Source organism: Geotrypetes seraphini, chromosome 13 (assembly GCF_902459505.1).
Source record: "Geotrypetes seraphini chromosome 13, aGeoSer1.1, whole genome shotgun sequence".
In the NCBI taxonomy this organism is placed as follows: Eukaryota; Metazoa; Chordata; class Amphibia; order Gymnophiona; family Dermophiidae; genus Geotrypetes; species Geotrypetes seraphini.
Window position 1 is genome coordinate 77,421,465 of NC_047096.1, and position 18,495 is coordinate 77,439,959.

General features: G+C 45.3%; 1 protein-coding gene across 3 annotated transcripts in view; it reads right to left on the minus strand.

The window, feature by feature from the left end:
• The window catches only part of MLLT6 (MLLT6, PHD finger containing), a 240,675-nt gene that overhangs the window by 214,758 nt on the left and 7,422 nt on the right, over window positions 1-18,495 (minus strand). For all 3 annotated transcript variants that reach the window (XM_033918301.1, XM_033918300.1, XM_033918303.1), the window contains exon 2: window positions 8,461-8,540. In XM_033918301.1, the coding sequence (XP_033774192.1) occupies window positions 8,461-8,540 (80 nt within the window). The remainder of the gene's footprint in view (window positions 1-8,460; window positions 8,541-18,495) is intronic.

Here is an 18,495-nt window from a genome sequence, read left to right on the forward strand (position 1 = left end):
CATCAGTGACATCATCAGTGACGCAGAGGGAAGGCCCTGGCGGGCCATAAGAAACCTTAACTCACAGCTCTGCCAGCGTCAGGCCTTCCTCCTGCTTCCTCAAAGGCAGGACCCAGCAGAGAGGAAGGCCCAACGCAAACAGAGCAGTAAAGTTCCAGGACCATTATACTGACGCCTACCCCCTGGAGCAACCCCCTTATGGTCTGTAACTGGGGCGGACTGCCCCCCCTTACTATGCCACTGTTCTTGATATTAGCAGGTGGTCATAATAATGTTACTCAAATGTATAGCTCTCCCTTTTGTTGGTTCCTGGACCAGTTGCTCCAAGAAGCAGTCATTTATTACATCTAGGAATTTTACTTCCCTAGCACTTCCTGATGTGACAGGCTTTTAAGGCTTCCATGCATGCCTCAGCCCACTCCAGTCCAAGGATACGTCAAGGCGTTGATCGAGGATGAGGTCACACACTCCTGTTTGACATCGAGCGTTGGGGTCAGCATGGACCTATTCCATGCATACGTCGTCATCAGCAAAATAATCTTATGGCATTCCTTCTGATTCTTCTCCTTCGCCTCAAAGGTATAAGTCTCTGCCAGAAAGCATATATTTTACTGACTTTCTGACAAATGGAGAGAGAGGAAGAACCTCACTCTGAACTTTTTGAGCTTCTTAACTCTGAATCACCTCCAAATGACTGTATTAACGTGCCTTTACATAGTCATGAGAGATATCCTGTTTAGGAGACCCCTCTGTCAGTCTAGGGAGCTCCTAAAAATATTGACACAATGAATAGAATCTGCATCTTATTGTACTTTTAGAAAATCGGTTAAGACCTATTTGTTCAAAAAATTTGTTCTTGATTGATGACTATGTTATAGTTCCATACTGTATTTTTTCATTATTGAAATATTGTATTGCCTTTCTGATTGCTTTGTATTATCACTGGAATGTCCAGTCCTCCTTACTCTGTGAACCGCCTAGAACTTTTTGGGTGTTGGCAGTATAGAAAAATAAAGTTATTATTATTATTAGAATACAGAAGTGTCCAGGATTTGAGAGAACACAACTTCATTATCATCTGCTTTAAAACGTTAATGCAGTTCAAGGTCTTTTCCTTCTGTTCCTCCAGGAAGGGAAGTCAGAACATTAGACTCTTTTGGTAAACTTATTTTTCAATCATCTATGCTAACAAATAGAATCTTGGATTGCTAGTTCTATCCCTCTATTTATGCAAATATTTTAAATAAATAACCTCCATCATTTGATGAATTCCTCTCTCAGCTTAAGGAATTTTAACAATTATTTAAGAACTGATTCACTATGAGAAAATATCTTGCTAGAGGCAGATTCAATGCATTTGATATTTCTTCTCATACTTCTGCAGTAGCAATAGCAATGTGCTGTATATCTTGGTTCAAAGTCTCAGATCTTGAAATCTCAGTGCAGGAGTGCTTTTCTGATCTTCCTTGCAAAAGTGATGATCGGTTTGGAGATAAGATTGAGGAAGTTGCTGATCAAATTAAGCAACAAAAGACTCAGAAGGCATCAGTTCAGACTCAGTCCAAGCAGCAGTCATCTTTTTGACTCATTTCTATAAATCATTGGCACCATCCCCCTGACTCTATCTCCCAATCTTCCTATTGGAGGCAGACTGCTCTTTTTTCATAATTGAGGACTCCTTATCACAACAGACTAGTGGGTGCTTCGAGTCATATCTCAGGACTATGCCCCAAGTTGGATCCAAAGACCTCCAAACCACTCACCAAAAGAGTCTCTTTTCAACTCCCTCCAGAAGTCCTTCCATCAAGAACTCTCAGCTCTTCTCCAGCAGAACACAATATAGCCTATTCCTCTGCAGGAGAGAGGCCAGGGATTCTACTCAAAGTATTTCCTGATACAAAATAAGTCAGGAGGCCTTCAACCCATTTAAGACATCCAAGGCCTAAACAATTACTTGATGAAAGAAAAATTTTGAATGATCTCTCTGGGAACCCTTCTACCTATACTAGGAAAGAGCAACTGGCTTTACTCTCTAGATCTCACATTTCAATCCTACCTATGTACAGAAAGTACCTACGCTTCTGCATAGAATCTTACCACTTCCAGTTTAAGTTCTTGCTGTTTGGCCTTGCCTCTGCTCCTCGTGTCTTCATGAAATGCCTGATGGTAGTGAAAGCAACCTTCACACATGGGGGTTTCATGAATTTCTCTATATGACTGGTTGATCAAGACCTCACCATCGCAGAAAGCTCAGATTGCCATCACCTCAACAGTTTGTCTTCTTGAGCTTCTAGGGTTTGCCATCAGCTACCAAAAGTCATGACTACAACCACCTCAAACCTTAGAGTTCATAGGTGCACTCTTGAATACCAGTCAAGGTCGAGCTTTTCTACTCAACAGAGGGCTGACAATCTCATTCATCGGAGTTACACAATCTTAACCCTTAAGCATACATTCATACACCAGATGTTACGCTGTCTTGGTCACATGGCATCAAGTGACCACATTTGCATGCCTACACTTCAGGATCCCCCAGTGGACTTTATCAATCCAATGGGGCTTGGGATTCTTCTCTGCTCCAATACATGTAACCCCGGAACTATGGCACACTCTCCAATGGTGGATGATGCCCTACCATCTACCTCTGGGTCTGCCTTTCCAACCTCATCATCAAAACCTTCTAATCACAGATTCTTCTATGATAGGTTGGAGGGCTCATTTAGATGGTCTCCACACTCAATGAGCACAGTCTCACCAACAACAAACTCTATTCAACAAGCTCCTTGAGTTACGGGCAATAGGAAACACTCTCAAGACAGTCCAGGACTGTCTACTTCAACAGGAAGTGCTTGTTCGTAGACAACCATGTCGCTAAGTTCTGTCTGAACAAAGGGGAATGGGATCTCACATCCTTTGTATGGAAGCAATCAACATTTGGACTTGGGCAACTGCTCATCAAATACTTCTCAGAGTGGTTTACTTAGCTTGAAACAGAAAATTCTAGTGGACAAATTGAGCAGGCTTCTTCAGCCTCATGAAAGGTCTCTCAACATGTCTGTCTTGTATCAGATCTTCTCTTATTGGGGAGACACCGGACGTAAGATCTCTTCACTTCTCCTCGGAACAATAAACTTCCACAATCCTCTTCCAGGATCTTTGTCCTCTATTGTATTGCTTTGGATGCCTTCCTGCTTCATTTGGAAAGGGGGGAGACAATTTCCTGTACACATTTCCTTCAGTCCCTCTCATAGGGGAAAAAAAAACTGTACTCAAACTTCACCAGGATCAGGGCACTGCGGTTTTAATAGAGCCTCTTCCTCCTAGAGCCCACAACCAACAAACTGTGGAAACAGCAACTGTCTTACAATCCAGTAATATTTTAGTTCTAGTTTTAATTCATTTGCAAAACATTAAATTTTAATTCTTATTTTATTCTAGCTCTTGGTGGCAATGATAATTTTAGTTTTATTCAGTCCTTTCCCAAAACTTTTAGTTCCTATTTAGTCCTCTTCCAAATAATTTTAGGTCTAGCTTTTTATTGAGCGCAGAACAGATACATCATAAACAGCCTTTAAAATATCTCATGAACATAAAACCTTAGTAGCCAGAAAATGTGGTTATTATAGTAGTAGCTGCAATCATAAACTATATGGAGTTTAGCAATAAAAATTTCCTGAGATTTTATTAGTTCAATGCTAAATTACACTCAGGCTCTATACCTTATAATAAAAATCCACTAAATATTGTGTATAATCCTGAATAAGTTAATCAATCCTTTGCATAACCAAATAGTTGTATGTGCTAAAGACTGTGTTCAGATCCGCATTATATATATAGTGGATTTTTTAATATAAGGTATAGAGCCTGAGTGTAATTCAGCATCGAACTAATAAAATCTCAGGAAATTTTTATTGCTATTCTCCATATAGATTATGATTGCAGCTACTATAATAACCACATTTTCTGGCCACTAAGGTTTTATGTTCATTCAGCATTGAACTATTATAGTAGCTGACAATGTGAGGCTGACTGAATACTCTTTCATGACTTGTTGAGCTGAACTATTGTTCGACTAACACTATGAGACAGAAAATAGTGCAGTCACTCTTGCCTTGTGACCCAACACTAAAACAAATGATGCTGTTCTACAGCTCGGCAGACGGCAGATTAGGTGGGCCAGCAAGAGCAGACATACAGACATCAGATTAGATGGGACTAGTTAGGCCAGCACTACATTCAAACAGCAGATTGAGTGGGCCCGGTTGGGCTAGGCCAGACCTAGCACTGCTACTATTAATCATTTCTATAGTGCTTCTAGACATACACAGTGCTATCTATACACATTATATACAGGTACTTTCTCTGTCCATAGTGGGCTCACAATCTAAATTTTGTACTTGGGGCAATGAACTTGCAACTTGCCCGGGGTCACAAGGAGCTGCAGTAGGAATTAAACCCAGTTCACCAGAATTAAATCCCAGTGCACCAGCCCTTGGGCTACTCTCCCCTGCCCCACAAAGATGGCAGATTGGGTGGGCCCAGTATGGGCCATCAGGCACATAGTCCGCAGATCATAGCTCTGCTGTCTGCTGTGTCTCCTCCAACATGTGCCAGCACCGTTAACTGAGCATGTGTGTGGATGCCAGTGTCAGAGATCTCAGGAAGATGCAGTAAACTGCAGAGCAAAACAGTAATGTTTTGTTTAGCATCAGCAGTAGGCACATAATCCAGCCTGGGTAGGAGGACTAATAAGCACTACATACTGATAATTTTCATTCTATTGTAAGTGGAAGCCCCTTTGTTAAGTGGAGTGCTAGGTGGTTGCCTAGCCCCTGCCCAGATTTCTTCTTGTCTCTGATCGCTTCCTTCACCGCTACAGTGAGCCACGCCGGTTTCTTGTTGTTTTTCCTCATGGATCCCTTGTTGATACGTGATATATATAGATTTTGTGCCTCGGTGACCGTGTTCTTAAAAAGGGACCATGCTTGCTCTAGTGTTTTTACAGTGCTTATCCTCTTCTTAATCTTCTTCCACACCATGAGTCTCATCCTTTCGTAACCCCCATTTTGGAAGTTCAGTGCCGTGGCCGTTGTTCTGGATCGATGTTTCACCCCTGTGTCCAGGTCGAAGCAGATCATATTGTGATCACTGGTTCCCAGCGCCCCTCTACTTCTACATCTTGCGCCGGTCTTAGTAGTCCATTTGGAATTAAGTCCAGAATTGCATTTCTTCTCATATTTTCCTTGACAAGTTGTTCCAGGAAGCAATCGCCCACAGCATCCAGGAACTTGGCCTCCCTAGCGCAGCCGGAGGTGCCTAGGTTCCAGTCTATCCCCGGATAGTTGAAGTCACCCATGATAACTGCGTTGCCTCCCTTGCAGTTGTGTTTAATCTCATCGGTCATTTCTCCATCAATTTCTTCGGACTGCCCTGGGGGTCGGTAGTAGATGCCGATCTTCATTTGCAGTCCATTTGTTCCTGGAATTTTGACCCATAGAGACTCTAACTAATCCGTCGGTTATGGCGTGTTCTCTCCAGTAGATTCAATTCCCTCTTTAACGTATATGGCAATGCCCCCACCTTTTTGACCCACTCTGTCTCTGCAGTGTCTCAGACGTTTTCCTCGTTCCACCACATTTCTGTGATGCCGATGATGTCAAGGTTATCTTTTGTGCCATAGCTTCTAGTTCACCCATCTTATTTCTTAGGCTCCTTGCGTTCGTATACATACACTTGAGTTTGTGGCCTGTTACTTTCTTGCATTTCCTTCCCTCTTGTGTCCCTTTCTATCTGTCATGATTTCTGTCCTGTCCATGATCCGCTGCGTCTTCCCCGCTATCTTCCTGCAGGGTATCCTCTGGGTATACCGGTTCCCGAACTATCGACTCTGTCGACTGTCAGCTTTCTCCTTCTTCCTAGTTTAAAAACTTCTCAATTTCTCTCTTGATGTTGCTTGCAAGTAGCCTTGTTCAGTCTTCGCTGAGGTGGAGTCCATCCTTTCTGAATAGCTTGCTCTTTCTCCAGAATGTCGTCCAGTTGCACACAAAGTGGAATCCTTCTTCTTTACACCAGCGCCTCATCCACGCGTTGACTGCTTGTAGCTCCATCTGCCTCTTCTCATCGGCCCTGGGTACTTGCAGGATCTCTGAGAATGCTACCCTCAGCGTTCTGGTTTCAGCTTCCTTCCTAGCATCCGGAACTGGTCCTTCAGTCCTTCTCTGCTGTAGTTCCTGTTGCTTACGTTGTTTGTCCTCACATGGATCACCACCGCCGTATCTTCCTCTTCCACGCTGTCGATGATCCTGTCGATGCGGCTCACTATGTCTTCTATCTTGGCTCCCAGTAGGCAGGTCACCAGCCAATCCTTTCTGTCTTCTCTTGTCTTTCCAGCCACAAGTCTGTAGTCCCTGGTGTATGTCCATCTCTCCAGCCATAGGTCTGTGTCCTATGTGCACTTCCATCTTCCCTCTACCTGGTGTTGGCTTGAACTCTGGGTTCCCCCTTCTATACTGCTACTAATGACTGCGGAGTCAATTCAGAGCAGTTTACATTGCTTCTGTAAATGGTATTACAATGCCTGAGCTTCTGTGAAGGAGTTACATTACATGAGCTTTTGTAATTTGTAATGATGATACAAAAACAGTTTGGGGAAAATTCTGTTTAGGACGCCGATCTCTGCAGCTGCCTATGAAGTGGCTTAAAAATCACACAATGACAGAATCACATTAATGGACCCCCCCCCAATTCTCTAACAGGCGTCCATGTCACAGGCGCCAGTTAGAGAACTGCGCCTAATCCCTTGCTATCAGCTGATCGTAGCAAGGCAATCCCCCTGCCACAAACAACTGAGTGGCTATGGCAGGGGACCTCCCCCAAATGAGGCCCCCCGGCATGAGTAATGCCCACTCCCTCCTGTCCCTGAATCCTTCCTGCTGCAGCAGGGTAGGAGGGACGCCCACTCCCTCCTGACCCCTGTCCCCTAAACCTCCTTGAAGTACCCCAGCAGGAGATCCCTCCTGCCACCCCCCTCCAGACCCTCCCCACACCTGTAGACCTTCTGGCACCCCTACACCCTCCCCCCAACCCCTGTACCTTTCCCGAAGTCAGTCCAGTCGGAGGGATGCATACACCCTCCAGCTCTTGCCGATCCAAAATGACAGACCTTCCCCTTCCCAGTGCATTCTGGGATGCACCTAGGAGGGGCCTTAGGCACCTAGGCCAGAGTCTTAGGCTTCCTTCCCAGTGCATCCTAAGATTCCGAATGGCCAGATACCTAAGGCCTCTCCCATGTGGAAACACCATTTTAGAAAGGATATTCAATTCAGAATAATGACATCCAGATTGGTTCGTTGCTGGTAGTGCTTGTGTTTTAGAACAGGATTTGCTGATGTATAGCCTGTTTTAAAATACATAAGAAATGGACATCCATGTACTGGTTATTTACAGCACGAACATCCATTTTACAAACTGAAATGTGCAAACTACGAATAGGGCAAAACAAGGGACCTGGATATCATTTGACAACATAGGAATATGCATGTTATAAATGTTCATCTGGAGTGGAAGAGTAGACTAACTGTCAGAGCAGGGAACTGAGAACCTGTGGACCCTGGCTCAAATCCCACAGCAGCTTTTTGTGATTTGTTTTCTTTTTTTTTAATTGTGAGCTCTTCAGGGACAGGCAAATATTTACAATATCTGAGTGTCTTTGGTCTTGAAAAATAAACTTAGTACTATGAAAGTTGTCACAGAGCCTAGTATCCCTTGCCAGTTTCAAATTGGTATGTGTGGGGGGCAGCAACCATTGGGGAATTAAGAGGTTAACTTTCCTTAACTCTTCCAGTGCAAAGCTTCTCAATTGCAATACCTTTCTGAAACCTGGACATGCCAGGTACCAAGTCTAAATACAAATGCCCATCGTTTTGGGCTTAGACATCCCTTCCTCTTCTGAAATAGAAGCTGGATGTCTATATTTTGGCACCTCCGTAATCCCATCCACAAAATGCCCAGACCATGTCCCCTTGCCATAAAGACATACTGCAGTTTAAGACATCTGTATCCTGGCTTTATAAAATCGGGATTTAGATGTCCTTGAAATAAGAAAGTCTAAATGCTAGTTTTCAGACATCCAAAACACAAATAAAGCTTCTGAAAAAAAGGGCCCTAATGACATGTAAAGTCTTTCATGTTCAAGCAATAACACAGTCTCTGAAGGCTTTAGCAAACTAGGTATTCACTGTATTCTATGCGGTATCTGAAAATATTTAAGCTTATGACAACTCTGATTGTTGGGGCACTGTAGGAAGCTCTATCATGTCATGTTTATGTGTCTTATAATGCCCTTCCAGGGCCTAGGGATCATTATTTTCAGCTTAGGTGCACCAGTAACTGAATGAATGAATAACTAATATATTTATTAATATTCATATAATTGTAAAGTTATTTTAAGTTTGTACTCACCACCCTGGCGGCCCTCTCCTGGGATTCACATTTTCGACAGAACCATGGTCCTGTGGGCACTTGGACAATACCATAGCAAGCTAGGAGAAAAGTGGTAATTGATTAGACTGTATGCACTGCAGTAAACAGTCTAAACTGATCCAAAGCAGACATACTCTATTCTATATAATCTCAAGGGGAATGGTCACATCATCACTATCATGCACCAAATGTGTGTGACATAGGAGGTGTGGCCAGCTGTGACAACTAGTGAATAGGTCAGTACCACATGTTAGCAGTAATGACTGTCAATAGCATAGTTAAATTTTCCACCACCTCAAGAGGAATTGATAAGTGCAGCTGTGCTACCAGCAGTCCTGAAACATCCCTGAAGCCCCTGATCAACATCCTAACACCCTCCCAATAAATTAAAGTAGACCCCAATCAACACTCCAATATTCCCAGACACATCAAGGTAGCCCTAATAAAGTCAGCATCATTCCCTTAACACATCAAAGTACTTCTTGATCAACACTTTTGACATCCTCCAATACAATAACCCCACCCCTGACAATATCCTAACCCACCAACACAACCTTGAACCCCACACCCAATCAACACATTAACACATCCTGAACCTCCTGATAGGGCCCCAATATCACCATTCATAATGGAGGTCCTAACACAATGAGCTCATACCTTCACAAAACCCCATCCATTGGACCTAAAAATCCCATCCCCCAGAGCCCAACCCTCCTCCCACCACCCTCAATTGTGTGACTTACCCCAGGTAGTATAGGTGGCCCAGGGGAGCCAGGGCCCCAATATCACCATTCATAATGGAGGTCATGACACAACGAGCCCATCCCTTCACAAAACCCCATCCATTGGACCTAAAAATCCCATCCCCCAGAGCTCAACCTCTTCCCACCACCCTCAATTGCTCTGGGACTTACCCCAGGGTAGCATTGGTGGCCCAGGGGAACCACAGTGATCCTGCAGACTGGTTGGAACTCAAATCCAAAATAGTGCTGATAAACCCTAAATTACAACTAGGGGTCATTCTTCCATATACATAATTATCTTCCTTATAAACAAGAGAGTGTCAGAACTGATATCGGAGTGGAGGATGGTCAGAATAATGTATCAAGGGCAGAGTTACTGTATTGAGAGTGTCAGGGTGTTGATATTGGGCTACTTTGATATGCTGGGAGTTTTGGGGACCTCATGAGTGTTGGGGTTTTTTCTTGTATTGGAGGGAGGACCAGGAATGGGTAGTGGTGTGATGGGTACCTGCGTGCTGTTTGTTAACTTATGGCCACACATTACATGCCCAGCCTGGCAGCATGGATGGCATGAGCTATTGACCCAGGCATGTAACATGATGACCATGTGTTAACTGTGGGTGGCCATGTGTTAATGCGAATGGGCAGACTAGATGGGCCATGGGTCATTATCTGCCATCATGTTTCTATGTTTGCCCTGTGTGCTAAATACAGGGCAGATGCCATTTAGTACACAGCTTCATACTTATTTCATGTTCATTTTTGCATTAAACATTTGGTAACTGCACAACCTACTGCTCCTAAATATGTTCCCTATTTTCAGGTAAACTTAGGAGCCTAAAGGCCCCTTTTACAAAGTCACAGTAGTGATGCTGCCATGGTAAATGCACAGAAGCCCATTCAATCTCTATGGTCTACTGCACATTTATCACAGAGCATTGCTACCACGGCTTTGTAAAAGGGATCCTAAGTTTTCTGATGAAAAATTAATTAGATGCATGAGGACAAATCAAAAATTAAAGGCAATTGTTAAATTACACGATAACCGGAACAGAACTAGTGAAATTCAACATATGTACTCGTACATTGCCTGTTGGATAGTTTGTCCATGCACAGTGCAGTGCTTGGCCTTTAGTCATGTGGCAGCCATGAGGTCAGAAACATGGACACTCCATTGCAAGATTACACCATCAAAGAACGTGCAGTAGCGTGCTTTCTTTGGGCAGAGGGAGTGAAACCTGTGGAAATTTACTATTGGATATTGACTCAGTATGGACAAAGCACCATGAATCAACGAAAGATTTATGAGTGGGTAAAAAGGTTTAAAGAGGGAAGAACAGGTGTATCTGACAAAGGTTGCCCATCAACATCATGTACACAAGAGCACATTGACAAGGTAGATGCCTTGATTAGAGAAGACCGACAGATAAAGATGTCTCAATTGGCTGCAAATTTGGATATCAGCTATGGATCTGCATTTGTTATAATGCATGACGACTTGGGACACAGGAGAGTCTGAACATGATGGGTTCCCAAACAGCTTACTGATCTGCACAAGCAACAGCGTGTGGAGGTTGTGACCCAGTTCTTGAGAAGATATGAAGAAGATTCAAGTATTCTGGAGAGAATTGCCACCAGCTTGGGTTTGAACATTCTCCTTACAGCACAGGTCTGGCGCCTAGTGATTATCACATCTTTGGTCCACTAATGGAGACGCTGTGAGGTCGCAGATTTACCTCTGATGATGGCCAGCTGAAAAACATTTCTGCAGGAATGTAGAAGCTAGTTGAATGATACAACAAATGCAATGTCTTGCAGGGGGACATTGATATGTTTCAATTTATCATAGCTACTTCTATTAAAGCTGATAAATTTATTTTGCCTTTTTTTTTTTTTTTACCCTCGTATTTGATTTTATGTAACCTTTTTTCTTCATAGGCCAGAGCTGAAGGAGCAAGAAGGCAGAGAGGAGTAATTACCAATAACAAAATACAGTGGTGCCTCGCATAACGAACGCCTCGCACAACGAACGCTTCACACAACGAACTTCATGTCTTGATTCACACAACGAACTTCGTTTCACACAACGAACTTCACACAACGAACTTCGTTTCACACAACGAACTTCGTTTCACACAACGAACTTCGTTTCACACAACGAAGTCGCCCGAGCTGCCGATGTATTGCATCCTTCTGCGCAGGCACTGCAGGCAGTCGTTAGTCACTGCGCTTAACTGCCCTCTCTCACTGTATACAGTCGTCCTTTTAAGATAAACTCAATATTTTTTATATATCATGGCTTCTAAAAAAAGCAGGAAGGTGATTTCTGTTGAAATGAAACGGGAAATAATTAGAAGGAGTGAATGTGGGGTAAAACAGTGTGACCTCGTCAAAGAGTTTGGCCTCAGCAAGACCACCATTTTCACCATTTTGACAAATTTATCTTTTTTTAATGTCATCTTAGCATATTTTATGCTGCAGAACGAATTATTTTTTTTAACATGTATTGTTATGGGAAAACGCGTTTCACATAACGAACTTTTCGCATAACAAACTTGCTCCTGGAACGAATTAAGTTCGTTGTGTGAGGCACCACTGTAATAATAATATCATCAACAACAATAGTTGAAATCATCCGGAATATGCTTGAAAAAAATCATGAAACAACAACTTTGTTAGTAATGGGACAAGAAACAGGAAATGTAAATTTCAGAAGGGGAATATTTCAAGGGGATTCACTATTTCCTGTCTTGTTCAATATTCCTTTGATCCATTTAGTTTACAACCTGAACAAAATACAGTAAAATTACACTATGATATTTTAAAACAAAGTAGAAAAATCACCCATATCATATCTGGACATCTAAAGCTTAACAAGCCAAGAGTTGAAATTGAATAACTCCTAAATACTGTACAGTAAGAATTTACAGTAAAGACATATAGATTTGGGGTTTGACAAGTGTGTGATCATCAGCATAAAGAAGGGCAGAACTGAGGAAATGGAAGGGATATGATTTGAAAATGGAAAATTGATAAAATGTTTGCTCACAGATAGTAGCTACCATACAAGTATCTAGGAATTTTAGAAACTGACATCTTACATGAAGCAGTTAAACATAAAATCGGATACTTAAAGAGGATCCAGAAAATCCTAAATTCAAAACTAAATGGTGGAAATACCATCAAGGCCAGAAATACCTGGGCCACTCCAATAACTAGAACTGGATAATCTGGACTAGAAAACTCAAAAGCTGATGACCATCTACCATGCTTCAAAGTGACATTGACCACTTAATGGATGTAGTAGAATTGCCCAAACTGACTACAAACAATATCATAACAGGGTAGCCACAATGATCAACTGGAGCTTGTAGAAGAAGTATGACTTTAAAATAAATAAGTATGGATACAACAATCATATAGAAAAAGTAATAGAAAATGAGAAAGTAAAGATTTTAAGTGCCTTTTGAATTCAAACGGACTAACTTTTGGAACACAGCATACTCAGTATCGCAATAATCAGAAATAATACTGTGATTTTCATTGATACTGTGGTACTAGGAGGCACAAGATAAGGAATTGGAAAAATTAACAAACTATTAAGATATGACAGTAGAAATGGCAACGCTTTCCAAATTCTGAATAGAATGCAAATCTTAATTCTTTCAGCAAGCCTCAGCCCCACCACTCCACCACTAAATATGTCTCAATAGCGGGAAGCATTACGTGGACTTCATCATAGGCCTTCAATAATGTATTAATTTTTAGTTTTTATTATTCTATTTCCCTTGTTTTATTTCATTATCCTTAAAACTATAAATAGTTACTCAATGCTTAAGCCACTTATCTTTTAGCTGACATGACCGGGAGAAGTCGACCCGACATGTTTCGCATCAACGTGCTTTATCAAGGGTCTCCCTGCTGGGCTGTGACTACAGCTCCATGTTATTATTCTCCAGGCACTCTGCTTTGCTCTCCCTTCTGTTTCTTCTTCTGCTCTCTCAGGCTCTTTCTGATAGAAATGGCAAAGCCATGTTGGGTTATCCCTATTATTTTAGAAGCCATAAGCAGTGTTACACCAAGGCTTGGCAAATTTTGAAATTTAAATTTGACAACAGTGGACTTACAAAAACTTTTGCTGGGTTCAAACTACATTTTACGATGGTATCTAGATAATTCCTAAGCTTCTGGATAAAGTTCAAATTCTCCAGTAAAACCAGACAAATCTTTGTGTAATGCTCCATGTATAATTATATGTCTAATCATGATATCCTGCCAGTCACATTCTAGTTCCTGGTGATGGTATTCTCTCGGTGACATCCTGTTACTTATCTGTCCTCCCTAAATAATAGTAACCTGCTTGCCACTTCAGTAAAAATGCTGTACTGCTTACATCTGTTCTTCAATATGGAGTCTTGCAGTCCCTTGCGTACTTTATCACTCTGTGCTCTTCTGAAATTACTTTGTTAACATAACTCAGGCATAGCCTAAGTAGTTCTAGCTTACATGATGGCAATGCTACTTGTTTAGGACAATTTAACCAAATAGAAACTTTATTAATTACTGAACAAAAGTACAGTGGTGCAGGAATTGTGTCTGAAGACACCACAGAAACGGAGACTTTCTAGCCAGAGATTCTCCCATGCTAGAATCAGTAGCAGCACAGTAGATTCTTTCACTCTGTACCTCTGTAAAATATAGCATCTATAGGGTTCCTTTTACTAAGCTGCAGTAAGTACTAATGTGTGAATACTGCAGCTAAAAATGCCTTGTTGCAAGGTGTGCTCAGATGTCCCGCAGTAATTTTGGGATCAGCACATGCTACCCATGTGCTAAAGAATTTTATTTATTTATTTTTGTATTTATATACCATGTATAGCCTAAGTGGTTTACATTCAGGTACTCAAGTATTGTCCCAGTGGGCTCAAAAAGCACAGTTACTTACCGTAACAGGTGTTATCCAGGGACAGCAGGCATATATTCTCACATGTGGGTGACGTCATCTACGGAGCCCCGATGCGGAAGCATTTTCAAGCAAACTTGATTGAAGATTTAAGTTTGCTCTGCTGCTCCACGCATGCGTGCCTTCCTGCTCCACTAGGGGGTGCATCCCCTCGTGGTCTCCAGTTCACTTAACTAGCCAAGAAGCCAACCTCGGGGAGGTGGGTGGGTTGTGAGAATATATGCCTGCTGTCCCTGGATAACACCTGTTACGGTAAGTAACTGTGCTTTATCCCAGGACAAGCAGGCATGATATTCTCACATGTGGGTGACCTCCAAGCTTACTGCAGAGGGATGGAGGGAAGTTGGCAATTTAAGCAAATAGATTTCGCAACACCGATTGGCCGAATCGGCCATCGCTTCTGGACAGGGAGTCCAGACAATAGTGGGAGGTGAAGGTATGAACCGAAGACCATGTGGCAGCCTTGCAGATTTCCTCAATAGGTGTTGACCTGAGGAAGGCTACGGAGGCTGCCATCGCTCGGACTTTGTGTCCCGTTACTCGACCATTCAGCGCGAGACCAGCCTGAGCGTAGCAAAAGGAGATGCAATCGGCCAACCAGTTGGACAAGGTGCGTTTGGAAACTGGGTGACCTAACCGGTTTGGGTCGAAGGACAAAAACAGTTGTGGGACTTTCCGGTGTGGCTGAGTGCGTTGGAGGTAAAAGGCCAACGCTCTTTTGCAGTCAAGAGTGTGGAGCGCCACTTCTCCGGGGTGAGAGTGGGGCTTGGGGAAAAACACAGGTAAGACAATGGACTGATTTAGATGGAAATCAGACACTACTTTAGGTAGGAACTTTGGATGGGTGCGGAGTACCACCTTGTCGTGATGGAATACCGTGAAGGGTGGGTCCGCTACCAGGGCTTGTAGCTCACTAACCCGCCGTGCGGACGTGAGTGCAAGTAGGAAAATTACCTTCCAAGTGAGGAATTTTGGATGGCATTTGTCTAGGGGCTCAAATGGAGGTTTCATTAGTTGAGCCAGAACCACGTTAAGGTCCCAAACCACCGGGGGAGGTTTGAGAGGGGGGTGGACGTTCAGCAGGCCCTTCATGAAGCGAGTGACTAAGGGATGGAGCGAGAGGGCTTTCCCTTCCAGGGGCTGATGAAAGGCCGCAATCGCACTGAGGTGTACTCGAATGGAGTTGGTCTTTAGGCCGGAATGAGATAGTTGAAGTAGATAGTCAAGGACCAGGGGGACGGGGACCGACACCGGGTCCTGGCTGTGGGAGGAGCACCAGGTTGAGAATCTGGTCCACTTTTGGAAGTAGCAGGTTCTCGTCGAGGTTTTTCTAGAGGCCTCCAATATCTCCTTGACTGATTGAGACACGGGGAGAGCAGTCAGGGGGAGAGAAACCAAGCATTCAGATGAAGAGATTGAAGATTGGGATGTAACAGTGAACCCTGACCCTGTGACAGTAGAGAGGGAAACAGAGGCAGAGGCAGTGGATCTCTGACACTGAGTCGAAGTAGAAGGGAAAACCACGGCTGGCGTGGCCAGCGAGGGGCAATCAGGATCAGGGTGGCTTGTACCGTTTTCAGGTGGATAAGCGTCCGCAGTATCAGAGGGAACGGCGGGAACGCGTACAGGAACCTTCCCTCCCAATCGAGGAGGAAGGCGTCGGCCTCGAGCCGGTCCGGGGAGTATATCCGGGAGCAGAAGAGAGGCAGCTTGTGGTTGTGAGGGGACGCGAACAGGTCTATTTGAGGCGTCCCCCACCGTTCGAACACTCCTCGTAGGGCCTGAGAGTGTAGTGACCACTCGTGTGGCTGGAGGAGGCGGCTGAGTCTGTCCGCCAGGCAGTTTTGTTCTCCTTGTATGTACACCGCCCGAAGGAAGGTGTTGTTGGAGATTGCCCATTTCCAGAGGCGCAGAGCTTCCCGGCAAAGGGGCCAAGATCCTGTGCCCCCTTGTTTGTTTACGTAGTACATCGCTACTTGATTGTCGGTTCGGATGAGAACCACTCGGTCGCGGAGCAGATGTTGGAAGGCTACTGCTGCGAGATAGATGGCCCGAAGTTCTAGCACGTTGATGTGGCAGCGTCGGTCTTGTGCTGACCACATTCCCTGGGTGCGCAGGCCGTCCAGATGGGCTCCCCAAGCGTACTCCGACGAGTCCGTGGTGAGTACCTTGCTGTGGGGTGGGGTGAGGAAGAGCAAACCTTTGGAAAGATTTGAAGAGTCGGCCCACCAGCGGAGCGATCGTTGCAATGAAGGAGTCACTGTCACTGAGTGGTCGATCGGGTCCCGGTCTTGACGCCATTGAGACGCCAGGGTCCATTGAGGGATTCTCAGATGGAGGCGGGCGAAGGGTGTGACATGGACGGTGGAGGCCATGTGGCCCAGGAGGATCATCATCTGTCGGGCTGATACTGAGGTCAGCCGAGAGATCCTTCGGCTCAGACTTACTAACGCCTCCAGGCGCGGAGGGGGGAGGAAGGAACGGAGGCGAACCGTGTCCAGCGTGGCCCCGATGAACTGTAGGGATTGTGAGGGGCGTAGTTGAGATTTTGGGAAGTTTATTTCGAACCCCAGACTTTGTAGATAGGTAATAGTCTGTTGGGTCGCTGAGATAGCCCCTTCTTTGGACGGGGCTTTGATTAGCCAGTCGTCCAGGTAGGGGAATACCTGGAGGCCCTGGGAGCGTAAGGTTGCTGCTACCACCACGAGGCACTTGGTGAAGACCCGAGGTGATGATGCTAGTCCGAAGGGGAGGACTCGATATTGTAGGTGCCAGTCCCCTACTTGGAAACGCAAAAACTTGCGGTGAGCGGGGTGCACTGGGACATGTGTGTACGCCTCCTTGAGATCGAGGGAGCAGAGCCAGTCGCCCTCGTCGATCAGGGGGTAGAGTGTTGGTAGTGAGAGCATCCGAAACTTTTCCCGTACCAGGAATTTGTTGAGGCGTCTCAAGTCTAGTATTGGGCGTAGGTCTCCCGTTTTTTTCGGTACCAGAAAGTAACGGGAGTAGAAGCCCTTCCCCCGTTGGTCGGGGGGGACCTTCTCCACTGCTCTCAGGCGAAGCAGGTCTCGAGCTTCGGAGAGGAGTAGAGGTAGCTGAGTCCTGTTGGGAGGGCAATTCCTTGGGGGGTTGTCCGGGGGAATGGCCCGAAAGTTGAGAGAGTACCCTGATGAGATCACGCCAAGGACCCATGCGTCCGTCGTGAGTTGTTCCCAGCGAGGGTAAAAGGCTTTGAGTCGACCTCCGATGGGAAGGTGGTCTGGGACTATGGCGGAGGGGGCCCGCCCCCTTCCGCGTGTCCCGTCAAAAGGACGGGGATGGTTTGGTGGTCGCGGGCGGTTGGGACTTGGGCATGGCCCTGTGATGGGCTTGCGGACGTCTGGGTGGGGGCCGCGAGAAAGCAGGGGTGGACTTTTGTGGGTAGCGGCGCGGAGGGGCCCTGTATGGCCTGGGCGCTGGCGGTTTGGGCTTTTGCCGGACAAGGGAGGCAAATGAGCGTTCATGTTCGGAGAGGCGTTTTGTCGCCGCCTCGATAGTGTCATCGAACAATTCCTTTCCCACGCAGGGGAGGTTTGCTAACCGGTCCTGTAAGTTGGGGTCCATGTCGACCAGGCGCAGCCAAGCTAGTCGGCGCATGGCGATAGCGAAGGCGGCTTCTCTGGAGGAGAGTTCGAAGCCATCGTAGGCCGCGTGGAATAGATGAAGGCGCAGGTTGGAGAGGGACTCTAAAAGCAGGCCGAACGTTTCCTGTCGGGAGGCCGGTAGGTCAGTCTCAAAGGCTCTCAATAGTCCAATGAGGTGTTTGAGGTATGATGTGAAGGTGAAAGTGTAGCTTTGCACCCTAGAGGCCATCATTGCGTTTTGGTATAGTCTCCTGCCGAACTTGTCCAGGGTTCGGCCTTCCCGGCCTGGGGGTACCGCTGCTGAGACACGGGACGGGTGAGCCTTTTTCAAGGAGGATTCCACCAGCAGCGATTGGTGGGAGAGCTGTGGTTGCTCGAATCCCGGATAAGGTACTGTGCGGTACTTGGCCTCCATTTTGGAGGGTACGGCCGTGACCATGTAGGGGGTCTCCAGGTTCCTGAAGAAGGCCTGTTGGAGTACCGGGTTAGGTGGTAAGCGGAGGGACTCTCTGGGCAGTGATGGCATATCCAGCTCCGCCAGGTACTCCTTAGAGTATCTGGAGTCGGACTGGAGATCTAAGTCCAATGCTTGGCCCATGTCTTGGACAAAGCGAGTGAAGGATGGGCGAGATGTCCCCGGAGCCCCGTGCGGGGTCAGGGAACGAGACCTTCGCCGGGTGGAGAA